This window comes from Globicephala melas, chromosome 20 (assembly GCF_963455315.2).
Source record: "Globicephala melas chromosome 20, mGloMel1.2, whole genome shotgun sequence".
NCBI classification, from domain to species: Eukaryota; Metazoa; Chordata; class Mammalia; order Artiodactyla; family Delphinidae; genus Globicephala; species Globicephala melas.
The window spans coordinates 11,751,375-11,777,657 of record NC_083333.1 but is presented as its reverse complement, the minus strand read 5'-3'; the positions used below and the strand labels follow the sequence as shown (position 1 = coordinate 11,777,657).

The 26,283-nt window shown below is 49.0% G+C and overlaps 2 protein-coding genes and 1 pseudogene across 9 annotated transcripts; 1 reads left to right on the top strand and 2 right to left on the bottom strand.

Annotated features, from left to right (window-relative positions):
* Positions 1 to 35: 35 nt before the first annotated feature.
* Positions 36 to 3,849, bottom strand: TNFSF13 (TNF superfamily member 13). 4 transcript variants are annotated; one of them, XM_060290660.1, is made up of 8 exons: positions 3,573 to 3,849; positions 2,465 to 2,694; positions 2,212 to 2,256; positions 2,039 to 2,108; positions 1,838 to 1,885; positions 1,576 to 1,694; positions 1,226 to 1,364; positions 36 to 962 (listed from the first exon to the last, which is right to left on the bottom strand). In XM_060290660.1, the coding sequence occupies exons 1-8, from the start codon at positions 3,847 to 3,849 to the stop codon at positions 853 to 855; spliced, it is 1,038 nt and encodes a 345-aa protein (XP_060146643.1). In that variant the 3' UTR covers positions 36 to 852. The 4 variants fall into 4 exon arrangements, with proteins under 4 accessions (XP_060146643.1, XP_060146644.1, XP_030717449.2 ...); XM_060290661.1 differs by having other exon boundaries at positions 2,465 to 2,562; XM_030861589.2 differs by lacking the exon at positions 2,212 to 2,256.
* A 51-nt stretch (positions 3,850 to 3,900) lies between these two features.
* TNFSF12 (TNF superfamily member 12) lies at positions 3,901 to 11,907 on the bottom strand. Of its 5 annotated transcripts, XM_060290663.1 has the most exons (8): positions 11,636 to 11,904; positions 11,428 to 11,478; positions 10,776 to 10,848; positions 10,053 to 10,106; positions 9,933 to 9,968; positions 4,829 to 4,953; positions 4,527 to 4,661; positions 3,901 to 4,084 (listed from the first exon to the last, which is right to left on the bottom strand). In XM_060290663.1, exons 1-8 carry the CDS (start codon positions 11,792 to 11,794, stop codon positions 4,046 to 4,048), a joined length of 672 nt encoding a protein of 223 aa, XP_060146646.1. In that variant the 5' UTR covers positions 11,795 to 11,904; the 3' UTR covers positions 3,901 to 4,045. The 5 variants fall into 5 exon arrangements, with proteins under 5 accessions (XP_060146646.1, XP_030717455.1, XP_030717454.1 ...); XM_030861595.3 differs by having other exon boundaries at positions 3,901 to 4,661; positions 11,636 to 11,907; XM_030861594.2 differs by having other exon boundaries at positions 3,901 to 4,661; positions 11,428 to 11,475.
* Positions 11,908 to 18,888: 6,981 nt separating this feature from the next.
* On the top strand, positions 18,889 to 19,972 carry LOC115855889 (eukaryotic translation initiation factor 3 subunit E pseudogene; annotated as a pseudogene).
* The last annotated feature ends 6,311 nt before the right edge of the window (positions 19,973 to 26,283 follow it).

Sequence of the window (26,283 nt, the reverse complement as noted above, 5' to 3'; positions counted from 1 at the left end):
GCACAGCAGCATGGGAAATGGATCCGAGGTTCCATTTATTCTCTTTTATTTTTTAACTTTAGGCAGGGCTTGCGCAGAAAGGAGAGATCAGAGGAGTGATACAGGATCAGGAGTAGGGCGTACGATTTATCCGAGGCTCCCCGGCTCTCCTCCCAGTCCAGAGAGGCTTAGAGTGGCCTGCCGGCGCCAGGGCAGTGGAGAGCGTGAAAGGCAAAAGTTGGCACCCGAAGAGTAATGATGTGGCTGCAAGGGCACCGTCGTCGTTGGGCACCTTCTGCAGACGGGCGCATAATAATTACACCTCTGGAGTCAGTGATGGAAACTGGGCCCCAATAGATGGAGAGAGGAGAGTGAAGATGAGGCTTCTTGTGGAGTGGAGAGGCAGAGGATACCTAGAGAGAGGTGTGGGGTAAAGAACCAGGAGTTTTCCTGAGTGGCGGAAGGAGTCGTGGCCATCTGCCAACAGGCAGGATCATTGTCTCAGATTGCCGCTAGATGGTGGTGCTGTTCTGGAAGCATTCCAGTGGGACCCAGAGCAAGTCTAGACAATGCCGGGCATTTCCCACCCCCGCCCAACTCCCTCAAGAATTTGGGGCTGGATGGAGACTAAGAGCAGGATATTCTACTACCTCTTTAATATCCATGAATTCAAAGTCCTGGGGGTGGGGGTGGGGGTGGGGGGGAGAAGGGAGAAAGGGAGAGTCATGAGCTGTCCAACCTGGGATTCCAGTCAAACCCAGAAGAGGCCTCTGTTCCTGACTGTTCCCTGTCTTTTGTCTAGTCAGCTCTTGGCTGTCTCCAAAATGAACCCACCCTGGTCTTCCAAGCTCAGAACCACCTTTTACAACACAATCACAGTTTCACAAGCCCCAGGAAGGTTCCATGTGGAGAGAGGCTAAGTTTCGCCCTTGCCCGGGGGATTATGACACTCAGGGTATCCCCCTGGTGTAAATGGAAGACACCTGAGAAAAGGGAGAAAAGAGATGCTCAGTGAAGCACGGCCATAAAGATCCTCTGATGTTTCACCCTCCCTTCTCCAGCTCAACCTTGTTTCTGCCTCCTGTAAGGACCAAGGTGTTCTGTCCTTCACTCCTCAGCTCTGCCTCTACACCCACGCTTCTTCCAACCCCCTGCTGTAGCCCCCCCCACCAGTGCCCCCAGGTCAGAGATCCCCTGCTCTCCTCGCATCCACCCTCAACTGCTCACCCACCTCTCAGGCTCTCACCTGCGCTGTAACAGCTATTGTAGGCCCAGTCGGGGTTGGAGGGCATGCTTCGTATACATCGGAATAGAGTCTCCTGCCTTCCCTGGCCCTCCCGGGATACCACCTGACCCATGGTGAAAGTCACATCATGAAACAAGACCTGGCAGGGAAGGGAGGAGATGAAGAAAACGGGATAGTGTGGCTCAGGTCTGGGCGGCCTCAGGAGCCCTGACAAGGGAGCTGAGGAATGAAGAAGTGCTCTCTAAGTTGGGTATCCATAGGGGTTGGGAACCCTCCGTGCTGGGGCGTAAGGCTTTGGGAGAACAGGCCTCCAGGCCCTCAGGGGAGGCTCAGGGGGTGTTTGGGGTTACCTGGCTGTACAGCAGATAGATTCCAGCATCCCAGACTCGAATGACATATCCTTGGGCCTCCAGGCCTCTCCCACGCCAGAGAGCCGGTTGCCACATCACCTCTGTCACATCCGAGTCCTCTGGAGGCAAGGAGTGTGGCAGTCAGGGTTTCTGTGCACACTCAGACACTTTCTGCTCTAAGCTTCTCTTGGGCCCAGGTGCCAGCCCCACAGTTCCTAGATTTCGCCTCTCCTCAAAAGCCATTATTGAAAATAGTGCTCACCCTTGGAGGTGATGTTAACGGGAACAAGATGAAGGACTGAGCGCTTCTCTGGGGAGAGAAGGAGGAAATCTCAGCAGCGCCCGCCTACCCCCGTTGCCCTGTTGTCAGCCCTCCACCCTCACCCCTGGCTCAGGGTCTCAGTCTCCAAATCCCGGTGCTGCTTGATCACCTCCCACCCCTGCTGCACCCCGGGGGCCTCACTCTTCTGTTTTACTGCTCTCCTTCTCCGGGATCTCTCCCCATTCTCCAGGGCTTCCACGCCATCAGAGCTCTGCTCATGGAAAGAGGGTCAGGGTTAGGCTGAGATGCAAGGGTCCCAGAAAGCCTTTCCCCCAGGCCTCCCCCGCCCCGGGAATGCCTCACATCTCCTGCACCTTTCCCCAGCAACCTGAGTCTTGGTGCTGGCTGTCCTCCAGGATCTGTTAGGTACGAGAAGCATTAATCTTTAACAATTTCCTTTCCTGAAATGGTTGCTCCCTTGACCTCCAAACCTGGGACCCTCTCTTGCACCCACTGAAAACTTTGCAGACCAGGCGGCTGGAACCAAGAGGCCTGGAGACCACCCTGCCACCCATCCTTCTCTCCCAGACACCCTTCTCCCCCAGACACCCTTCTCCCCTCACTCACCTGCTCCCGGGGGCTCAGCCACAGATACCCTTCCCCCTTCTCGGAGGGCCCTCCGGTCCTCTGCAGCCGGCTCACCTCTCTCCTTAAGGTCTGCAGCTCTGTTTGTTGGGTCAGCAGAACCATGGCACAAGCCACAGCCCCCAGAGCCGCCCCCCAACTCAACCAGAGGGCAACTGAGAGTGCCGGCTCTCGGACTGGGCCCCCCATGTCTCCCGGGGGCCCTTTGGGGGCTAGTAAAGAAGGAGATGAGGTCGGCATGAGCTGGGGACCCTGCCAACAGCTGTAGCCTCAGGAGTGGGGTAGCAAGGAGGTGACGGGGAGGGTCGGCGTGCAGGCAGTGGTGCAGAAGGGAAGAAGGGCGTTACGCAAGGGAGAAATAAAAAGGAACTTGAGAATAAAAAGGAGGGAGGCAGAAAGCAAGCTCGGGGCACTGTTGGTGCTCCTGGCACCCCGCTGCGGGGCCAGTGTTGTCCTGAGACCCCTCACCCTCCTCCAGCCTCAGGAGAATTTGTTGTCAGTCTCTCTAAGAAGGACAGGGCTGCCAGTGACACCCAGGAGGAGCGGCCAGAGCACAGGAACCCCAGGGCGGCCCCAGAAGTGGGGGAGGGAAGGTTGGCTGACTATGGGGCATGGTGCCAGAAGCCGGGATGGAGGGACGAGCTGGGCAGCATTGAGGGTCGAGGGGTGAGAGTGGAAGACCCTCTGGCCCGGGCACAGGCGAGATCTCTGGGGCAGTTTGCTGAGAGAGACCAAAGGTGGGAAAGAAGGGGAGGGCGTCAGTGGGGAGGAGAACCAGGGTCGCGGAAGCAAGAAACTGGCTGAGTTCTGGGGTTAAGGCCAGGCCGGGTGTGTTGGAATAAGGCCTGCACTACTCCCTGTGTGCTGAACTTGGCAGGCAGGACTTCCTGTTTCCCAAGAAAAGCTCTTACATAAGGCTCTGGACAAAGAGAGAAAGAGACAGCCCAAGCCCCTGCCACTGTAGGATTCCTCCCTGGCCCCGAGGACGCAGGTGTCCGTGTTCCCGGGCCCTGGCGTCCCGCTTCCTGCCCCTGAGCCCCCATGCTGGGCCTGCTCCCACCCCGCGTCCCAGCCAGGGCTGTGCCAGCACCTGCTGAAGTCTCCGAAGCTGCCAGGAGGAAGGGCTGCTGTTCCTCCCAGCCCAGGGATTCCCCGCAGGAGGAAGCCCGCCTCCTATAGGTAAATGAGGCCGCTTCTGCTGGACCTTGGGCAGAGGATTGATTTTTTTTCCTGGCAGTTTGCCTTTCGACTCTCTGCTCATGCTTCGGCGTTAGAGGCATGTAGGTCCCCACTCCCAAGCCTGGACATTGCCCTGGAATTCCGGGCGTCCTGCCCCCCACTCCCCAATTCCCAGACCCCCTTCGCATGGCCCTCAGCTACCCCGAGGATGTCCCCTAAGGCCCAATAAAGAGAGCAACCATGACTTATTCTCTTTAATATCCACTTATCAACATTTTGTCACAATAATAATAAAAATAATATCTGTTTTTAAAATCCACAGGGAATTATCAGGGGAGGAATTATGTCTTGGTCTCTTACCCCTCACATTCGGGAACTCCTGGCCTAGTCCCAGTCTCTCTGGCATCCAGCCCCTCTTAGTGCCTGAAGAGGGGTATTCAGGACCCATCATCACCCAGAGTACAGTAAACACAGTGTCCTTGGGGGCTGCGGCCAGGGTGCGGAGTCAGGAGATAAATGGGGGTTTGGGAGCTAGTGAGGTGGAGAGCTGGAGGTGCGGGGAGCTGTCAGAGACGAGGGGACTATTTCTGTGGCATGGCCGTCTCTTGAGTGTGCCCTGGCAGCCTACAGAGGGAGAGGCAGTTCTGGGGGAGGAGCCGCTCAGGGTGGGCAGAGGGGACTGGGGTGCTCAGAGAGCTGCCGTGGGGAGCCAGCGGCCTTGGCAAACCATCGGGAGACCAGGGCCCCCTCAGTGAACTTGGAAGAGTCCAAAGTAGGTGAGGAAGGGGGCAGCCTTGAGATGGGCCCAGGGGAGGGTGCGGATCCGCAGGGAGGACCCTGGCCGCAGGGGCAACAGCCCGGACACCTGGCAGAGACGGAGCTGGGGCCCGAGGGAACTGGCCGCTGTGGCCGAGAACTCCTCCAGGCAGCGCAGGGCCAGCGTGTCATCCACCAGCAGGTCCAGCTTCAGGTAGACAGCCTTCCCCTCATCAAAGTGCACCTGGGGGGGGGGGGCGGGGGGCGGAGTCCAGGCCTCTGCTTGCCCTGGGCTCCTGTCCAGCCCAGACCCCAAGCTCCTCCTCCCCCACCTTTAACTTGCCCCCACCCCTTAAGCCCAGCCCTTCTCCCTCAGTTCCTGCTCTACCCGTGGAGCCAGGTGGGGCTTACCTGACAGTACAGGTAGTACAGCCCAGCCCGGGTGACCATAAATTGCCCGCTCTGGTGGTCATAGCGCAGTGGGTTGGAGCTGTTGATTTTGGCCTCTTCCCAGCCACTCACCGTCCCGTCCACACCTGAATGTGGATGTTCAGAGACAGGGGGAAATCCCTTTATAGAACTTTCTCACACTTCCCAGCCACTGAGTTTATAAACATTTGGGCCTACCTTACCCAGAAGATATCTAGAGGGCCCAGGGCAAGGGAGGCGCCAGGGCCTAGGGAGCTGGGAGTGTAATAGGAAGTTCGGTGAAGAAACCCAACGTATATGACCAGAACCAAACAGGGCAAGTTGTCACCAGCCACTTCTGGGGAGAAGAGGAGGATTGAAGAAGCATGGGGGCTTTTATAGTTTGTGTCTGTATTGTTTGCTCTTCTACTTGGAGAATGTATCGATGCATTACTTGAATCATACATTACTTAGATTATTAAAATTAAAAATAAGAGAAAAGGAAAATATGGGAAAAAAAGCTAAAAAGAGGGGAAAAAAGAAAAAAAATTAAAAATAATAAAATGGTACCCAAATGTCCATCCATTGATGAATGGATAAGGAAAATTGTGTTAAGTCCATACAATGAGATATGATTCAGCCATAAAATGAAATGCAATAATGGGACTTCCCTGGTGGTCCAGTGGTTAAGACTCTGCACTTCCACTTCAGGGGTTGCGGGTTCGATCCTTGGCTGGGGAACTAAGATCCCACAAGCCACGCGCTGGGGCCAAGGGGGAAAAAAAAAAAAAAGAAATGGAATACTAATACATACTACAATATGGAGGAAGCTTGAAAACATTATGCTAAGTGAAAGAAGCCAGTCACAAAGGATCACGTATTATATGATTTCTATGAAATGTCCAAGTAAGCAAATATATAGAGACAGAAAGTAGATTAGTGGTTGCTTAGGGCTCGGGGGATCACGGAAATATGGGGTGGCGGGTAAAGGGTACAGGGTTTCTTTTTGAGGTAATGAAAACTCTCTAAAATTACCGTAGTGACAATCTCACAACTCTGTGAATATACTAAAAACTTAATTGTACACTTTAAACAGGGGAATTATATAGAATGTGAATTATATCTCAATAAAGCTGTTACCAAAAAAAAAAAAAAAGTCTAGAATGAGGGTAATTGCAAATTGTAAAGAAGATAAATAATCAAATGACAGAGCAGGGTCTCAAGTGGCTTCCCAGGTCCTCTATGGGCTGCCTCTGTTTACCTCTCCCATCTAATCTCACACATTCCTCCAAGTCACAAGACTCTAGCCACTCCGGCCCATGTTCTGTTCCTGCAGCGCACCAAGCTCATTGTTTCCACAGGGCTTTTACTGCTCTTCCCTCCCCACAGGATTCCTCCCCTGCCTGGCCCCTTCGGTCAGACTGATCCCTCTGAGAGACCTCCCCAGTCCTCCCAGCCTGAAATAGCTCGTCTCCGATAATCTCTCCTCCACTCACCCCGTTTCTCTCACAGCAGTCACCAAGGAGGGAAATCATTTTATTTCCTTCTGTGATAGTTTGGGGTCTGACTCCCCCAGGGGACAGAGGTATTGGTCTTGTTACTGCACCCCAGCCCCTGGGGCTGGGCCTGCCTTGAGTGGGCACCAAACACACACTGGTGAGAAGATAGAGGCAAGGAGGCGGCCGTGGCAACAGCTCTCTCTTGTTTGGGTCCATGGGCCACTCTCCAGGGCTTCACTGGCTTCTGAGTCTCAGTAGCCCGGCCAGCTTCCTTCCCCAGCAGCCCCACCCTCTGCCTGCCCCGGTGCGCTGTCCTTGCTGCTTTCTCAAGGAGAACATAATGCTCGCTGGGCATTTTCATCCCCACCTAGGGGTTCCCTTGGCGTTTATTTTGCAGTCTCCAACCTGAGCCTCCAGCCCTGCCCTTTCCTGCCCCTCCTGACACTGCTACCTGCCTGCCATCAGAATAGCCCCTGGCACCTCACACTCACCTACATCAAAACTGAGCCTGAAAAACAAAAAAAACAAACAAAAAAACCCCAAAAACTGAGCCTGGTCCTCCCCTGTCCCAAATGTGCTTGACTGTCTGCATCCCACATTGGGTTCCTGGTTCTACCTCTTACCAGGCACCCAAGCCACTCTCTCCTTTACCAGTTTCATTCACTGATCACCAGTTTCTAGCAATTCTGCCACCTAAACGGCTCTGTCTCCCTCCCTGGTCTGGCCCCTGCCACTTCTCACTGGGACTCTTCCCAGCCTGCTTCCTCTTTGGACTCCCTGTTTCCAGTCTTGCCTGGTCCAGTTTACTGGCTAGCGACACAGAGCCACAGAGTGACGTTTCTAAAATGCAGATGCGAGCCTGCCTCTCTTGTTTTGACCTCAGGATAACTTCCAGATTCCATTTGTGACCTGGCTCCATATTCTTCTCTGGCCTCACCCCATGTTGCTCTTCTAGTTCTGTCTCGTCAGCCACATGGCGCTGCCCCGGTCCCCCAGCCTCGTCATACTCTTGGCAGACTCGGGGCTTTTGCACAAGTGGCCCCTGCCCCCACTGTCCATCTCACACTCACACTTCTAGGCCCACACCTTCCTGGGGAAGGAGTCCCTTACCCCATTGTAAAGTGGTCTCCTCTGTGCCGCCACGCGCCTCTGGCTACTTTCTTTATTGTTGTTGTTGTATCACATTGTAATTTACAAATTTATATGCTTGTCTCTTCTCCTGGACAGCAATTCCTTGTAAAGAGGTCTGGGTATTATTCACTGTGGGCACCTAGCCGGGTCCTTACAAACAGTGGGATCTCAGGGCGTGTGTGTTGAGTCAACGAATGAATGAATGCCTGGGTAACCGCTGAAATAAATGGTCCATACAGAAAAAAGGAAGGTCGGCCTGGGGCAGGAAGAGTAGGGCGAGAGAAGGAGAGAGGGCATTCCTGGCTAGGGAACCAGTTTGAGCTGGTTGTGGCTAAGGGCATGGTGTGTCTGGGACCGTGGTGTCACTCAGTTTCACAATCACAACTCATTCCTTACTGCATGGCAGTTGTCCTTCTTTCCCCCACTATGCTTGCTTTAGCATCATTTCTCTTGCCGCTGTCTCCCTCGTTCTCCAGAGGACCTAGAAGTCATCAGCTAAGGGCTCCCCCACGTCCTGCCACCGAAACCACAAACCAACCTGTTCTCATGTTTGCCATTGAGCCTCTTATGGTGATGGGATGATGTGTCCCTCTCTTTCTTCTGGAACCCACCCCCTCCCACATTCTTGATGTTGCCCTGCAGGTTCCCCCACCCATGCACCAGCAGTTGCCTCTCACACAGTGTCTGGAACACAAGCACACACTAGCTGGGTTCAAATCCTGGCTCCACCTCTTAGTATCATCATGACCCGGACAAGTTACATCACCTCCATCTGTAAAATGGAGATGATTGGATTATCTTCCTTTCAGGACTGTTTCAAGGATTAGATGAGATTAAACACTGAATAAGTATTAGCTAAGACTCACGCAGTATTGTTTACCACTAAAAAGACCAAACTTTTCCTTGATTCACATCCTCCTCTACCTCCTGGCCCATTTCTCTGCTCCTGTCACAGAGAAACTTCTGGAAAGGGTTGTCACTGTCTCCGATTCCTAGTTCCCATTTTCTCTTAACCTAATCCATGCTGGCTTCCATCCTGACCACACCACTGACACCGCCCTTGACAAGGTCACCAGTTGACTTTTAATGTTACCAAACCCAGCGGTCATTTGTCTGTTCTCATCTCATGTGACTGGTCATCTGCATTCAACACAGACAGCCACATCCTCCTTCTTAAAACCGTGTCCCCCCCGAGACTCCAGGACACCATCCTCCCTGGGTTTCTTCCCCTCTCTCTGGCTGCTTCTCAGTCTCTGCTGGGTTCTCCTCCTCTGCTCCACTTGTAAAGGTCCAAGAGCCTCAGGGCTTCACTTGTGGAGCCCATCTTTCCCCTAGGTGTCTCATCCAGACCTATAGCTTTAAATACCCCCATCTGGTGAGGACTCCTGACCCTACACATCCTGCCCAGGATGTGTACTCTACCGTGTGCAGTGACCTATTTGTGAAACTCACTTGTTTATTATTATATATCCACTTAGTTATTATTAGATCTCAAATTCAATTATTAATTTACACACCTCGCAACCTATTTCCTCCCTGGTTAACCCCCATTTTAATAAATGGCAACATTATTCTCAAAGATGCCCAAGTTAAAAACCTAGAAGTCATTTCTGATTCCCCCCCTCCCTTATCCTTCTCATCCCCACAGCAAACCCGATCTTCAAGCCACACGCTGAATCCATCTACTTCTCTCCATCTCTGCTGCTAGACCCCTAGACTAAGCCACTCTCATGTCTTGCCTCCTGACCCCTCACATGGAAGAGCATTCCAGGTGAGAGAACAGGATGTGCAAAGTCCAGACGAGGCACGCTGATGGGGAGGGGGTGTCAGCCCAACAAATGTGGAGAAGGCATAAGGGTGTGTCAGGAAAATAGGTTGAGACCAGACCAGGGAGAGGCTGCAATCCAAGCAGAAAAGCAACAGAATAATGGAAGGCGGGCTTCAGGGGGGCTTAGCTTAGCAACACAGGTGGGACAGAGTAGGGGCGGGGAAAGTCTAGAATGGGGAAGGGACTGGAGAATGAGTTTGAGGTTCCGAGGTCATGGCGCTGAGGTGGGGAGTGGGGTAGGGATGGAAAAGAAGAGCAGAGACTGGAAACATTTGGAGAAAAATGATCAGAGCAAGAAGACTCTTGGTATATGGAGGGGAAAGAAGAGGAAAAAAAAAATCAAAGATGCTTCTTGGAGACAAGCGAGGGCTAAAGGCGAAGCTGGGCTGGTGGTGTGGTGGGGGGAATCTGCCTGTGCTCTGGGAGGGGAAGGGGCCTCCCCCAGGGTCCTATGTCTGAGTCACGGAGAAAGTTCAGGTTCGGGAGCTGAGAGAAGCGAGCCCTAAGCACTTTCCTGAACTGGCTTCTGGGGTTCTGAGGCTGAAGGCGGGGATGACGGTGGGAAGTCAAGGTTTTGGGGGGGCCCTTGTCTAGAAGGCCAGTGCTATGGAGGTCAGGGAAGAGCTCAGAGGTGGGGATGGGGTCTCACCCGCCTGCGCTCCGTCCTGTCCCGGTTGTGGGTGAACTGTAAGACACAGGAAAGGGTTGGTGAGCCCTGCCCTGCCCCTCTGCCACCCCTTCTCCCTGGGCATGGCTCACGGTCACCCACCTTCATAGTGGGCTGCAATCGCTCTGCGCGCCCGTGGTTTCCGGCCTTTAGGTGCTGAGAATCAAAGAAAGACAGATGGGCAAAGCAGTCCCCACGTCTAGAGGGGCCAGGAGCTGCTCTCTCAGCCCCATCCCCCTCAAAACCCTGGCATCCTAATTCTCATCCAGACTCCTGGCCTCAGAACCTCAGGCCTTATCTTCCTCCATAGGTAGAGCCGCTGATAATTTATTATCCAAACTGGGATGCTTCTGAGAGCAATAGGGGTGTTATTAATCATCGCCCTGAGCCAACAGGTGTAAGCCAGGACAGCCCCCTGCAAACCTGGATACGTGGTCACACGGTCACCCCAGTCATAAGTCTCTTTGCTTCTTGGGCTTCAGGCCTCTGACTCCCCCACCTCATCTTCATCAGGACCCCAGGGGTTCTCCTAATTCCTGGCCATCCCGCCTTCATATCTGGGGTAGGGTCTGAAGCGAGAAGCAGGTCTATGCCATGGAAGGAGCTTCAGAGGGAGGGTCAGAATTCTAGGTTCGAGTTTCCATGACTCTGAACCCCCCCTTTACTCTCAGTGCCTCAGTTTCTCTATCCGTAAATGAGGATAATGGGTTTTGCTCTGCCTGCTTCACGGGGCTGTTATGATGAACAAAAGCAATAATGAGTCCAGAAGCCACCACAGACCAGCTGCTATTATTATTCCTGAGGTTGGGATAAAGGGCTGCTCACCGCTCCTGCGAGGCCGAACCAGTTTCAGGAAAGGCAAGGCATCCTGGCGCTCCTCTGTCTGGGGATTCAGGTCCTAGGGACGTTAAGGGCAGGGCTAAACCCGGATCTTGCCAGGGACTCCCAGAGGCATAAACTGAGACCGACAGGGGGCCCGTCACGAGAGGCCCCAGCCAGCAAGAGGCACAGAAGTCTTAGGGAGGGACCGAGCCTCCCAGCCAAGAGTGGCCAGGGCCACGAGGAGGCAAGTTCCAGGGTCAGGCCGCAGCCCTCGCCCCCCTTCCCACAACCAGCCACATCCCCCTATTCTGCTCCGCCCAACCAGCCATTGGTACATTGCACACACGCCCACACCCAGTCAGCATGCACAGTGGGTACACGCACCACACACACAGCCAGCATCCCTCTCCCACGCAGACTCCCACACACTCCCACTTCCACCACGGCCACTAAACGCTTCGTACTCGGCTGACACAAGCGCGGCACAAACCCCTCACACACAGTTGTCACCCTCTCTCTCACGTACCCATGCCCCACGGCGCGGCTGGTGCACACCCCCGCACACGGCTGGCACAACCGGGGCACACCCTGCATCCTCAGCCGGCACACACTTCCCATGCCCAGCAGCCCGAGGCCAGCACCCACCCCCACTCACCAGCGGGTCGGGGTCCTCCTCTGCCACCAGCTCCCCCTGGGAAGGCTCCTGCTGGGAAGGAGGCAGCGTCACCCTGTCCTTCTCCACCTGACATCTCACCCTCCACCCATCTTCCTGGCCCCCTGCCCTCGGCCCACCCGGCCCCATCAGCTGCTCGGCAGAGTCCGCTCCTGATCTGCCCAGGGAGGGGTGTGCAGGCGGGCCTCACCTGGGCAGACAGCGATGCCCGGCTCCCCAGGCTGACCACGGCCAGCAGGAGGCCAAGGCAGGCCAGCGCCAGGCCCAGGCCCAGCACGAGCGGGGCCAGCAGGGCGGTGCCCGGCTCCCCCCGGCGCCCCCTCCGCCTCTGGCTCCGACGGGCGGCCATGGGGGCGGGGGGCTGTGCCTGCCTCACCGCCCCCCCATCCCGGGACCCGAGGGATCGGGGGAGGGGGAGCCGGCGGGCGGATCGGGCTGGAGAGAGGGAGGGGCCAGGGAAACGGGGCGGGAGGGGGTGTGTGTGTGATGAGGACAGGAAGCCGGACACTGTGTGTGAGATTAAACTCCGAGCCCGGCCGAGAGCAGTGCACGGAGCGGGACGCGCGCCGCTCCGCGTGCAGACCACAGAGCGAGTCCCGGCCGGGGGCACGCACCGCCCGGGCGTGGAAAAGCGGGGCAGTGTTTGTGTGAGTGCGCAGCGGGCGAGATGGGGTGTGCGGCTGAGCGCCCTCCACGCGGCCGGCCGGCGGGAGAGAAGCAGCGAGGGCTGAAAGAAGCAGAAACTCCACTCGGGCTGTGTACGGGTGGCCGGGGCGACACCACTGCAGCTCCTGCAGGTCTAGTCCTGCCCAAGCGAGATTGCTAATTTAGGCCTCCAGACCAAGGTAACTAGGCAATCCCTCAGTCAACACGGTTAGAGGCCAAGGCGCATTTGGATTTTAGCAGCTGCACCGAAAGACGATTCTTTCCTGTAAGTGACGGAAAGAGCCTGAGGGTATCCATTAGCGCGGGTTGGGTTTTCACTTCTTTTAGCAAATCAGTTGGTAGTTGATTTAAACCCCGGGGTTATGCAGCTGGGGAGAGCAAGCTTCTAGACCTGTGTGCCAGAAACATCGCCCCCCAACCCCGCCAAGTGTGTTCCCCAAATGCACTTCTCTGGAAACACAGAAGCCACTTAAACAAATAATAGGGCTAACCTGAGCTCAAGTGGAGCTACAAGAACTTTAAATTTAACGTGGCGCAAAGCCACGTTAGCAAAACCAAAACGTAATACCTAACCTAATTGCAGTTACAGCCTCTCCCAGGAGTTGAGTTTTCAACCAATCAGTCTGGAATTTCCTGATCCACACTAGTGAGGTAGTTTCCAAAAGACTCCTGCCCTTCCTGGCCCCTGAGGGAAGGGGACCTAGCCTGAAACAATCCTTTCTTTTCTTTTGCTAATAAATGCTTTGTCCCTATAAAAGACCCCTTTGGTTCAACTCCTCAGAGGCCTTTCTGCTTGTTAAATGGGATGCTGCCCGATTCATGAATGTTGAATAAAGCCAATTAGACCTTCAAATTTACTCAGTTGAATTTCGTAAAAGCTGGACCCTTTTTGCCACGAAAACACTTTTGTAAACAGTAAGACCCTCCAAAGTTCATTTAAACTATGCAGTGTTCACCTCTGCATATTTGCAAAGAGAAGTACTGGATTAGAAAAAAACTCTGTTGCAAAAGTCATAGTTAAACAACAAGGTAAAGCAGTGGTTCTGAACAAGGTAAGGATGTGGAGACCCTTCCGCCTTCCCCCTCTGCTCAGTCCTGCCCGCTCCCCCGCTGCCCTCCTGACTTGGTTTCTCTTCCGTTATGGAACCTTTCTGAACCACCTTCCCGCTTCAGGGTCTCAACACCAGTTATTCCCCTTACCTGGAACACTCAAACCACCCTCACCCCCGGCTCAAGTCACTTCAAAGAGAGTTTTCTAGATCATTTTTTAAAATTAGGTTCCCAACTTCCCCCGTTCTCTATTCTTTATTTCCTTCTTAGTTATTTTGTAATGATCTGTTTGTAATTTGTAATGATCTGTTTGGCTACTATCTCCCCAACTACATTGTAAAATACAAATTACATATTTCCTGGTTTATCTGCTTATCGTCTATCTCTAGAATGTAAACTCTATGAGGACATCGGTCACTACTGTGCTCCCAGCACTTTGTCAAATGCTGGCTCCCCGGATATCACGAGAGCAACCTCGTGATACCTTTTTGACAAGATAAAGATATCTCTTTATTGACAAGATAAAGCCTGGTTTATTGCTTACCCCTTGACAGTCTGACAACACTTCACAGGGAGATGAGTAAGGCCATGACATTTATTGAGACTCTGAAATCTCATTTAAAGGGGGAGAGTCTGGGCTTCCCTGGTGGCGCAGTGGTTGGGAGTCCACCTGCCGATGCAGGGGACGCGGGTTCGTGCCCCGGACTGGGAAGATCCCACATGCCGCGGAGCGGCTGGGCCCACGAGCCATGGCCGCTGAGCCTGCGCTCCGCAATGGGAGAGGCCACAACAGTGAGAGGCCCGCGTACCGCAAAAAAAAAGGGGGGAGAGTCTTTCCATGATGGGGTAGGAGCGGGGGTTGATTAGGGTTGGGGAAGGGTCATGGCGTAATAGTTTAGAATGAACACAGAATAATGAGGATTTTGAGGTGAGGGGTTCAAACAGTCTTAGGGTGCAAACTGTCAGCAATAAATAAGCAATAAAGTTAATTTGCAATATTCATCTTTCTGGGCAAGTCTCTTGGAAAAACGTTATGCCAATGAAGGCAGTGGAATAGTCATGTTAATATCAATGTTAAGGGACTTCCCTGGTAGCACAGTGGTTAAGAATCCACCTGCCAATGCAGGGGACATGGGTTTGAGTCCTGGTCCAGGAAGATCCCACATGCCACGGAGCAACTAAGCCCGTGCACCATAACTACTAAGCCTGTGCTCTAGAGCCCGTGTGCCACAACTACTGAAGCCTGCACACCTAGAGCCCATGCTCTGCAACAAGAGAAGCGATCGCAATGAGAAGCCCGAGCACCACAATGAAGAATAGCCCCCGCTCGCAGCAACTAGAGAAAGCCCGTGCGCAGCAACGAAGACCCAACGCAGCCAAAAAAAAAAAATCAATGTTGGGACTTCCCTGGTGGCACAGTTGTTAAGAATCTGCCTGCCAATGCAGGGGACACGGGTTCGAGCCCTAGTCTGGGAAGATCCCACATGCCACGGAGCAACTAAGCCCGTGCGCCACGACTACTGAGCCTGCGCCCTAGAGCCCGGGAGACACAACTACTGACCCCGTGTGCTACAGCTACTGAAGCCCGCATGCCTGGAGCCCATGCTCCGCAACAAAGAGAAGCCACCGCAATGAGAAGCCCGCACACCACAAGAAAGGGTAGCCCCCGCTCGCCGCAACTAGAGAAAGCCTGCGTGCAGCAACAAAGACCCCACGCAGCCAAAAATAAATAATTAAAATTTTTTTTTTAATCAATGTTAAGCTGAATGAGTACCCCTGGTTTCAGTTCTCAACCTACATAATAGATGCTTAATAAACATTTGTTGGTTGATTGAACTGAAAGCCCCAAGGGGACAGGACCGACATATGTCTTCTTCTCCTGTTTGTACTTGGTGACTAGCGAAGTATCAGGCAAACAGGGAGCACTCAATAAATATTTAATAAATGAATGAATGGCCAGATCTTTATTGGGGATTCTAGTGGTTCACATTTAATACAGGGAGAAGGAAGAAGCCCAGGAGGCTTTTGTGGAAAGCCCAGAAGGAATTCTGGTCATTTTCAGGATTTATATCACTTAATGACACTGATTTAAATTTAATTTTACTTCAAACTTGTGACTTTCCTTTTTCCCTTGAAGCAAGGTTTTCTCTGTCTTTATTCTGTGCTTAATAGGTGTGATTAGGGTTTTCTGGGTGCATACAAATGAGATGAAGAAAGGGATGACAGAGTGGAAAGGGATTATTGGGCAAGAGTTGGAAAAAGTCAAGGACAGAATAGCAAGATGCAAACTGGTACCAGACACCATTGTCTGAGCGGGTGAGGAACTGAAGAGAATCTGAGGAGCTTGTGTGCACTCCTGAGGGTGGCTGGCTCTTCCCACCAGGCCTCGAGCTGAGGAAGGTCTTGGTTTTGTCAGCCACGGGGGTATGTCCCTGCACAAGCCCCCTTCCTTCAGGTGACCAGAGAGACCTCCATCTGGAAAAGCCTGACCCACATAAAGGCAATGCTTGTGTTTTCTTGAAGCAATTCGGTTTCCTTCCTCAGTTTACCCACTCTCTCCTCAGCTCTGAGGCCAGAGCCCTGAGATGAACGTGCGAGGCTTGTGTTTAGAGATGACCCTGATATTCATTAAAGAGTTCTTTGATTTTCACTGAGCTTGACGAGTGAGCCATTACCATGGGCCTCTGTCAGTCTGGGTATTGGACGTGTGGAACAATTAGGAAAAAAAACAGGATTTCTGATCCCAGGTCAGGCATACTCCTCATCACCAATCTCCCCTCAGATCCCACTGAAACCAAAGTAGACAGTATCAAAAGGAAAGACAGCCAAGATGGAGGGGGTGTCCAGCCAAGCCTGGCTGCTTAGGCTGCCAAGGAGAGGCCACGGTCTTGGCCAACAGGCAAAGGAAAGTGGGAGAAGGGGGACTGAAAACCCGGAATTGATTGAAGGCCTAGAAGACAGGCCACCAGCATCAGTTATGACTCTACTTCCCTTCCTCACCAGAAGGCATTTTCCCTCAGACAAAATGTCAGACATCTTGTCTCCAAAGAAATGGAATCAATTGTCTGAGGGAAGTTAATGCTTCTGGTATGAATGTTGGAGGTTCAGAATAAGTGTCTCTCATTCTAGCATTTGGGGTGGCCCACTGCCTGACAGTTGACCATCAACCTTCCCTACTCCAATTGAAACCTTTCAGTTGATATGTCCTATTTTGATGCACAAAGAATTTCTAGGCCAAATTTCCACCAGGGAAAAACCTAGAGGAGAAAGAGTATAATTTATATACCAGCAGAGGAAATCCAGGATACCTAGGTAGTTCTTTATTAAATATTACCAAGGATCTCCATGCATATGGGAGAACAAGTAGCATGCAAAGAAAGATCAAAATACGCAAACAAAAAAAACTGACACTGGAGAAAACAGATAATTCCTAGTACAAAGAGGACTATCTAATATACTTGGAGATTCAAGAAGACGAAACATCCATAAAGCAAGAACAGGATGTTGTGTGAGAGAGGAACAATCAGAGAACAAAAATTATTTTGCAGAGACTAAAAATGTGGTTGCAAAAATAAATGTTGAATAGAAGGATTACAACATAGAGTTAAGGAAAAAAATCTCTAAAAATATAGAATAAAAAGAGGAAAAATGGGGGACTTCCCTGGTGGTGCAGTGGTTAAGAATCCACCTGCCAATGCAGGAGACACGGGTTCGAGCCCTGGTCTGGGAAGATCTCGCGTGCCTTGGAGCACCTAAGCCCGTGTACCACAACTACTGAGCCTGTGAGCCACAACTACTGATGCTGTGTGCCACAACTACTGAAGCCTGCGCACCTGGAGCCCATGCTCTGCAACGAAGAGAAGCTATTGCAATGAGAAGACCACGCACCGCAACGAAGTGTAGCCCCTGCTCGCAGCAACTAGAGAAACCCCACGCAAGCAACAAAGACCCAACGCAGCCAAAAATATAAATAAATAAATTTATAAAAAAAAAAGAAAAGAGGAAAAATGGAAATCAGGGAGAAAAGATAGCAAACACAGAGGACCAATCCAGAAGGATCATACAGTTATTAGGAACCCCAGAAAATAATAATGAAGGAATTGGAGGGAAGGAAACTATCTTAGAAAAAAATAAGAGATAATTTCCAGAAAAAGTCATGTCTTCATTCTGAAAGGGTTTACTGTATGCTCAAGATGATGAATGAAAAATTATCCATATCTAGATACTTCCTCATGAAATTTCAGAACGTCAGGAATAAAGGGAAGATGTTAAAAGTTTCTAAAGAGAAAAACTATTCCTCTCCAAAGGAACAAGAATCAAAATGGCTACAGGCTTTGTGTCAATACCAGTGAATCCTAGAAGACTGAATGGAGACATGCCTGCACAATTTTGAGAGAAAAGAATTTCTACCTAGAATTCTATATATATCTGGTCAAACAGATAAAGACTTGTTCTGACACACAAAGTTGGCCTCCACACACACTTTTCTAGAAAATTGAGGATGTATTCCAGAAAATGTGGTAGCAAACCAGAAAGAAGACAAAATAATATACAGGAAACAGTGGATCTAAGCCCAAAGAACAGGGAATGAAGGATGATGACTTAGGGAGTAATGGGTTCTACCTGGAGGAGGAAGCAAAAATGTGGCTTGAATTGTATAAATGGTATGAACAATAACTCGGGGGAAAAAAAGACATGCTATAGGTAAGGAGTACAAGAAGAAAGAAAAGCCATCAGAATCTCTAGGAAAATTCCAAAACTGAAGAAGAAATTCTTGATTTAAATAATAGGCAAGGGATTTCCCTTGTGGTCCAGTGGGTAAGACTTCACACTCCCAATGCAGGGGGCCCAGGTTCGATCCCTGGTTGGGGAACTAGATCCCACATGCACGCTGCAATGAAGAGTCCGTATGCCCCAGCTAAGAAGTCTGTGGGCCAACTGAAAAGTCCGCATGGCACAAGTGAAATAAAAGATCCCACATGCCGCAAGGAAGATCCCGCGTGCTGCAACTAAGACCCGGCGCAGCCAAAATAAATAAATAAATAATAGTTTAAATGATAGGCAAGTTCTAGTATGACATGATGGTATTTAATTGATATAGTATTAATCAATGACCTTAATGCTTGAAACATTCTCCTGGGTTGTGGGATTGAGTGCATTGAAGAGAAAGTGTAATCCTGGGACTTCCCTGGTGGTCCAATGGTTAAGACCCCGCACTTCTACTGCAGGGGGCGCGGGGGTCCAGCCTGTTGTTTGAGTGTGACCAGTATTCACAAGGCCCTCATAATGTCAATACTGTTCATTGGATCTTAACCTTTGGAGTCGACATGGAAAAATCAAGATTTGTTTGTGGTTGCAGGAACAATTGGTAATACCCAAAATCTTGACTTTGTACAATAAATGTGAAACTGAGAAAAGTTTGCATGTGGAAGTGAGGAGAGAAAGAGGAGTTACAAGCTGGCCTCTCTTGCTAGAGATGCTGAGGAAAGTAGATGGAACCAAAATAATTAATATAAAAACAAAAATAATAATGTAAATAGTCATTATTGGGAAGAAGAGAGGGAGAGGGAGGGTAAATGAGTTAAACGCCTCATGTTTTATATGGGAAACTCAACATTCACTAAAATTGATATATAAAGAAATAAAGTACGGGCATTTGAGCTAGGAATTTTGGAAACAATTTCCAAAAGAAATAAAAACAGAAACCATTAAAAGGGGTTGCCTCAGATGCAGTCAACCAGGGATGGTCAGATGCTGTTTGACTACCTGGCAGACAAGCATGGTTTTAGGCAGGAATGTTTAGATACACTCTACAGATATGCAAAATTCCAATATGAATGTGGAAATTACTCTGGAGCCGCAGAATACCTTTACTTCTTTAGAGTGTTGGTTCCAGCAATGGATAGAAATGCTTTGAGTTCACTCTGGGGAAAACTGGCCTCTGAAATCTTAATGCAGAATTGGGATGCAGCCATGGAAGACCATACACCATTAAAAGAGACGATAGATAATAATTCTGTGAGCTCTCCACTTCAGCCTCTTCAGCAGCGGATGTGGCTCATTCATTGGTCTCTGTTTTCTTCAATCACCCTAAAGGGTGTGATAACATTATTGATCTCTTCCTTTAGCAGCCACCGTATCTTAACACAATTCAGACAATGTGTCCACATATTCTCCGCTATTTGACCACAGCAGTCATAACAAACAAAGATGTCTGAAAACGCCGGCAGGTGCTAAAAGATCTGGTCAAAGTTATTCAACAGGAGTCTTACACATATAAAAACCCAATTACAGAGTCTGTTGAATGCTTATATGTTAACTCTGACTTTGATGGGGCTCAGAAAAAGCTAAGGGAATGTGAATCAGTGCTAGTGAATGATTTCTTCTTGGTGGCTTGAGGATTTCATTGAAAATGCCTGTCTCTCCGTATTTGAGACATTTCGTCGCATCCATCAATGAAGCAGCATAAACATGTTGGCAGATAAACTGAACATGACTCCAGAAGAAGCTGAAAGGTGGATTGTAAATTTGATTAGAAATTCAAGACTGGATGCCAAGATTGATTCTAAATTAGGTCATGTGGTTATGGGTAACAGTGCAGTCTCACCCTATCAGCAAGTAATTGAAAAGACCAAAAGCCTCTCATTTAGAAGCCAGATGTTGGCCATGAATATTGAGAAGAAACTCAATCAGAATAGTAGGTCAGAGGCTCCTAACTGGGCAACTCAGGACTCTGGCTTCTACTGAAGAACTGTACAGAAAAAAATGAAAAAACTATAAAAGAAAGATGAAATAATAAAACCATTATACAAAGGTGAAACATTTTAGAAACAATTAACATATCGAGCATAAATTTTGGAGAATTTGAATAAAATTGGCTGTTTCATTTATGCCATTAAAAAAAAAATGGGGTTGCCTCTAGGTCACAGGAGGGTGTTGGGTGGAACAGGATGGGAAGGGGTGAGGCACTGTTGTTTTTCACCATAATCGCCTCTGTTCTACTTGATTCGTTATCAAATGAATGCAGCATTTCAATTTGTAAAAGGAAAAAAAAATTGCAAAGCAGGAAGCCTTGCTGAGGAGGGAAAGTCATTATGCGCCTCTGCCAGGCCTGTGATCACACCTGCTAGTGGAAAAAAACAGGGATTGGACCCTTGGAGACAGCAGATCATCCTCAGAGCCTTTAACTTTGGCTTGAAAAATTAATTCAATGCACTTAACCTTTTTATTCTTGGTTTGCGGCCAAAATTAAAATTAACTTGCATTTTTTTGGACACTGATAGGAAGTGACGGGGGAGATGTGTAGGAAAAATACTGAAAGGAAATCTGCCAGTGCGATTTTTTTTTCTCTGCCTTTGTACACTCTTCTTCTCAATTTTTCTACCACTATAATGAGGGAAAATAAGATTTTTTTTTAAAAGAGGCCCAGTTTGATTAATACCACTTCAGTGCAAAGAAGGAATTTCCCGTGGTCTGTAAGTGTCGGGGCTGTGTCTGCTTTGCTGGCCATCATATTTCCACTGCCAGCAAAAGCTTGTTGAACGAAAAATATAATGTAACCTCCCAGGCTGGCAGTGACCAGTTAATATCGGTGGGAGCAACCTGGGAGTGGACAGTGGCCATCCCGACTGAGAAGGTTCCCAGGATGAGGGACTTTCAGTGCTAAACCCAGGACAATCCCAGGCAACTGGAGTCGGTAGCAAGCCTAGAAGAGGACTAGCTGTTTATCACCACCCTCCCAAGTCACCACCACACACACTTTCTGTCAAAATTCGGAAGCTCAAAACTTCAGTCAACTTTTTTTTTTGTCTGTTTTTGTCAACGCCTTGAGGCTTGCGGGATCTTAGTTCCCCGTCCAAGGATTGAACCTGTGGCCCCTGCAGTGGAAGTGTGGAGTCCTAACCACTGGACTGCCAGGGAATTCCCTCAATCGATTAATAAAACAACCGAAATCCTCTACTCGTATTCCAAATCCACATCCTTCCCCAGGCTTTCACAACCATCCCTTCACTGATGACGCCCTGGCCCTCCCTCCCACTCCCCGGCTGACCAGATGCTCCACCAAAGTCTCCTTTACTCAACCCAGCAGATACACCTTAGCGCACAGCTTACTTCTTTGCAACATCTTTGATTGTTTTTCACTCTCATTTTGAAACCCTTTTTCCCTGGCCTCTACCCCTCTGGCTTCTCATTTCCTTCATTAGTCATTTTAAGGAAGATAAATGCACTATCTTTAAATTGGTTCATTCATTATTTTACCAAACTTGGTATCACAAATGGAGTTGATACAGAAATTTCACATTTGATCACTGAATACAGTCCAAAGTATTTTAAATTGGGAATGTTTTTAGCTTTTTATTCTTTATTATTTTTTTTTAATTTCTTTATTTTTCATTTATTTTTGGCTGCGTTAGGTCTTCACTGCTGCACGCAGGCTTTCTCTAGTTGTGGCGAGCGGGGGCTACCCTTCGTTGTGGTGTACGGGCTTCTCATTGCAGTGGCTTCTCTTGTTGAGGATCATGGGCTCTAGGTGCATGGGCTTCAGTAGTTGTGGCACGTGGACTCAGTAGTTGTGGCGCATGGGCTTAGTTGCTCCAAGGCACATGGGATCTTCCCGGACCTGGGATCAAACCCATGTCCCCTGCATTGGCAGACTGATTCTTAACCACTGCACCACCGGGGAAGTCCCAAAGTATTTTCAACTGGAAATGTTTTTAGCTTTTTATTTTAAATTTTATTTTGAACAATTTTAAACCTACAGAAAAGTTGAAGTATACTACAATGAACACCCTTAGACCTTCCCCCTGTATTCACCAATAGTCAACTTTTTTCCACATTTGCTTTGTCTTTCTTTTCACATATATTATATATATATATATATATACACGAATATACTTTCTCCTTCTTCTTCTTCTTATTACTGTTGAAATATGTGAGAGTAAGTGGCAGACATCATGACCTTTTACCCTACATACTTCAGCATGGATCTCCTAAGAACAAGGATTTTTCTCTTACCTAACTATAATATAAATATCAAATCTGGATACTTAATATCTATACAACATCATTATCTAGTATACAATCTATATTTAAATTTCCCCAATTATCCCAATAATGTCCATTATAGCAATTGTGTCTTCCAATCCAGGATCACAGGTCACACTCATGTCTTTGTAGGCTCCTTTACAGTTAGTCCCTTACATACAAACCTTCAAGTTGTGAACTTTCAAAGGTGTGAACATGCATCTGGTTCCAGCAAGGAACCACAACCTGTGCCTTCAACGTCAGGCATGAGTAAAACTGCAGCTTGCCCTCCGTCTCCTGTTGCTGACGATCCTTCAGCTCTACCATCTCCCACCTCCTCTCCCTCCTCCAGTCAGTAACTCTTCTTGCTTGTTCACTTGATGCCAGCCCCTGTATGTTAGCTGTTGTACTGTACTACTGTACTTTTCAAGGTACTGCACTGTAAGATTAAAAATGTTTTCTTTATTTTTTGTGTTCGTTTTTTATGTATTATTTGTGTGAAAAGTATTATAAACCTGGGCTTCCCTGGTGGCGCAGTGGTTGAGAGTCCGCCTGCCGATGTGGGGAACGCGGGTTCGTGCCCCGGTCCAGGAAGATCCCACATGCCGCGGAGCGGCTGGGCCCGTGAGCCGTGGCCGCTGAGCCTGCGCGTCCGGAGCCTGTGCTCCTCAACGGGAGAGGCCGCAACAGTGAGAGGCCCGCGTACCGAAAAAAAAAAAAGTATTATAAACCTATTACAGTACAGTACTATATGGCCGATTGTGTTAGTTATATACCTAGGCTAACTTTGTTGGACTTACCAACAAATTGGACTTACGAACGCACTCTCGGAATGGAACTTGTTCATATGTAGGGGACTTACTGTAATTGCGAACAGTTTCTCGGCCTTTCTTTGTCTTTCAAGACATTGATATTTTTGTGTCTGGACCAGTTGTTTTAGAGAAGGTATAAAGGAAAAACTCACTTCCTGTTGTGTGTCTCCTCTATTCTCAATACTTCTACAACACCATATCACTTCTGATGCCAGATGTGTGGTTTTTCCACACATCAAGCATTTCTGCGACACCAGCTGAGTGTCCTACAATTTAACTCAATTCCGGCCATCTACCTGGAAATAGTGTCAGATCCTGCAGGTTAAGGTCTCAGTCCTATAAGACTGTCCCTTCCCCACATACAAGACACCAAGGGCAAGTCCAGGTTGATAACTGTGCTTCTAACCAACCAGCTATGAATCAGTCGTTCCCACCACTTCTTCCTTAGGTTTGATTAATTTGCTAGAGAGGCTCACAGAACTCGAGAAAACAGTTTACTGGACTTCCCTGGTGGTCCAATGGTTAAGACTCTGTGCTTCCAATGCAGGGGACACAGGTTCGATCCATGGTCAGGGAACTAAGATCCCACATGCCACACTGCAGCCAAAAATAAAAGAAAGAAAGAAGACAGCTTACTTGCTAGATTACCAGTTTATTACAAAAGGATATAACTCAGGAACAGCCAGATGGAAGAGATGCACAGGGCAAGCTTTGTGGGAAGGGGCGTGCCACCCTCCCAGCACCTCCACACGTTCATCAACCCGGAAACTCTGTAAATGTGGTCCTTTTGGGGTTTTATGGAGACTTTGTTACATAGACACGATTGATTAAATCATTGGCCATTGGTGATTGAGCTCCAACTCTAGCCCTTCTCCCCTCCCTGGAAGTTTGGGATTGAAAGTTCCAACCCTCTAATCACATGGTTGGCTCCCCTAGCAACCAGCCCCCATCCTTAGGGGCTTTCCAAAAGTCACCCCGTTAACATAAGCTCAAGTGTGATTGAAGGGGATGTGTTATGACACTTGTTATGACACAAGACATTCCTTTCACTTTTATGGCCCTGGCATTATTTCAGAAACCAAGGACAAAAGACCAAATACTAAAAGAAAAGATATTCCCATTGCTCTTATCAACTGGGAAATTCCAAGGGTCTTAGGAGCTCTGTGCCAGAAATGGGGACAAAGATGAAATATATATTTCTTATTGTAAATCACAATATCACATAATGTCCCCTAGGTTATTTGTTGTTGCTGTTGTTTTAGGAATAAATCAGGTTGCAAATTTTTGGCAGGAAAGCCTAGAAATGCTCTGTGTCCTTCTTGGTACCGCGTATCAGGAGGCACAGGACATGATTCATCCCATTACTGGTGATGTTAACTTTGATCCCTTGGTTAAGGTCACTTGTGCTAGGCTTCTCCACTCTAAGGTTACCTTTATCATCTTTGTGATGAATAAATAGTCTGTGGAGGGAATTCCCTGGCAGTCCAGTGGTTAGGACTCCACATTTACACTGCAGGGACCACAGGTTTCACCTCTGATCAGGGAACTAAGATCCTGTAAGCCATACGGCCGAAAAAAAAAGAGTCTGTGGAAAGACGTTTGAGACCCTGTAAATATCCTGTTCTCCAACAAAAGTCTATCTAAAGATTTTAACATCCTTTAATGTTTCTTGCCTGAATCAATTATTACTATGTTGGGTTCAAGACATGAATTTCCTAATTCTTCCTCTGTATTTATTAATTACAGTCTACTGTAATTTCCCTTCTTCTCCACTTATTATTTGTTTTTATTTTTAGGATAGCCATGTGTTCATTGATCATGTATTATCTAATGTATTATAATCTATTAAGTCATTATCCATTTTAATATGTATATTGTTCCAGATTCATCCAGTGGGAGATTTTTCCATTTGATTCCTGTGTCCTCTTCAGTTTCTGAGCTCTTCCTTCTTGTTTTCCTCCTCCTCTTCTTTCCCTTCTCCTCCTCTTTCTCTTTCTTCTTCTCCTCCCCACCTCTCTCTTCCAGGCACCCTTTGTACTTCCTCTGTACCAGCCCTGGGAGCTCTTCAAGGAATTCTGTTTCCCGTCACAGAGAGGTCTATTAGAAACCAAGATCTAAACACAGGGTAAACTCAGTACTTATAGAAGTATCACTGCTTCTAGACCCTTTATCAGACACAGATAGGCTATATAAATATTATATAGTGAATTCATATGACACCTTTAAGTGTGGTCCAACACCGCAAGTTTCTTCCTCATCCTCCCTCCCACATTTGTATCCCCTCCCCAACCCCAATGTTATTCTCGATCACAACGCTGTGTGTTGCCGTCATTGCAATGAGCACAATTTATATTTATCGTCTATCCCCTCACTGGAGTGTGAAGTTCAATTATGAGCAGTTTCGAGGGCAGAGACCATATTTGCCAGCTCACTGCTGGGTCCCCTCTGCCTAATGCAGCCCCCGCCCACAGTCGGAGCCCAGGCCTGATGAGAAGCCCACAAGTGAGCCCTACTTGACCTTGTGTTGGTATCTAGGTGGAATATTTTTGAACGTTTGTGTTTCACTTTGTGTTTTCATAGTCTCATGTTTTAGTTTGGACAAAACATTGCTTTCAGAGTTTATCTTCCTTGTTTCTCCAGACAAGCCTGGGAGGTGAGGGTTGTTATCTGCATGTTACAGAGGAAAAAATGAGGCTGAGACACTAGGGGTCCAGCCCAAATTTGCACAGCTGTCCACTAAGAGGACTAATTGCAACCAGTCTGAACAGTGATGGCTGCCACTTCCTGTGGGACCGTCACCATGCTTGGCACTGTATGTGTACAGTGTTACTTAATTTAATCCTCACAAAAAATCTCTATGGTGATATCATGACCCCCACTTTATGGATGAAAGAAAACTAGACCCAGAAAGGTAAGGCAAATGAGTACAAAGCAACTAGTCAAGGGCTAGAACCTGGTCTCTGCTTTCTGTCTGTTGCTTTTTCTGCTGCACACGGCTCCTCCCTTAACCTCTACGGCAAACTTTAGGGTGCATCTGCGTCTCCACCTAGAGGGTTTGCTGGTCCCCTCCATCAGCATTTCTTTTTTAAAATATTTATTTATTTATTTATTTTTGGCTGCATTGGGTCTTCGTTGCTGCGCGTGGGCTTTCTCTAGCTGCGGTGAGCAGGGGCTACTTTTCGTTTCAGTGCATGGGCTTCTCATTGCGGTGGCTTCTCTTGTTGCAGAGCACGGGCTCTAGGTGCACGGGCTTCAGTAGTTGCAGCACGTGGGCTCAGTAGTTGTG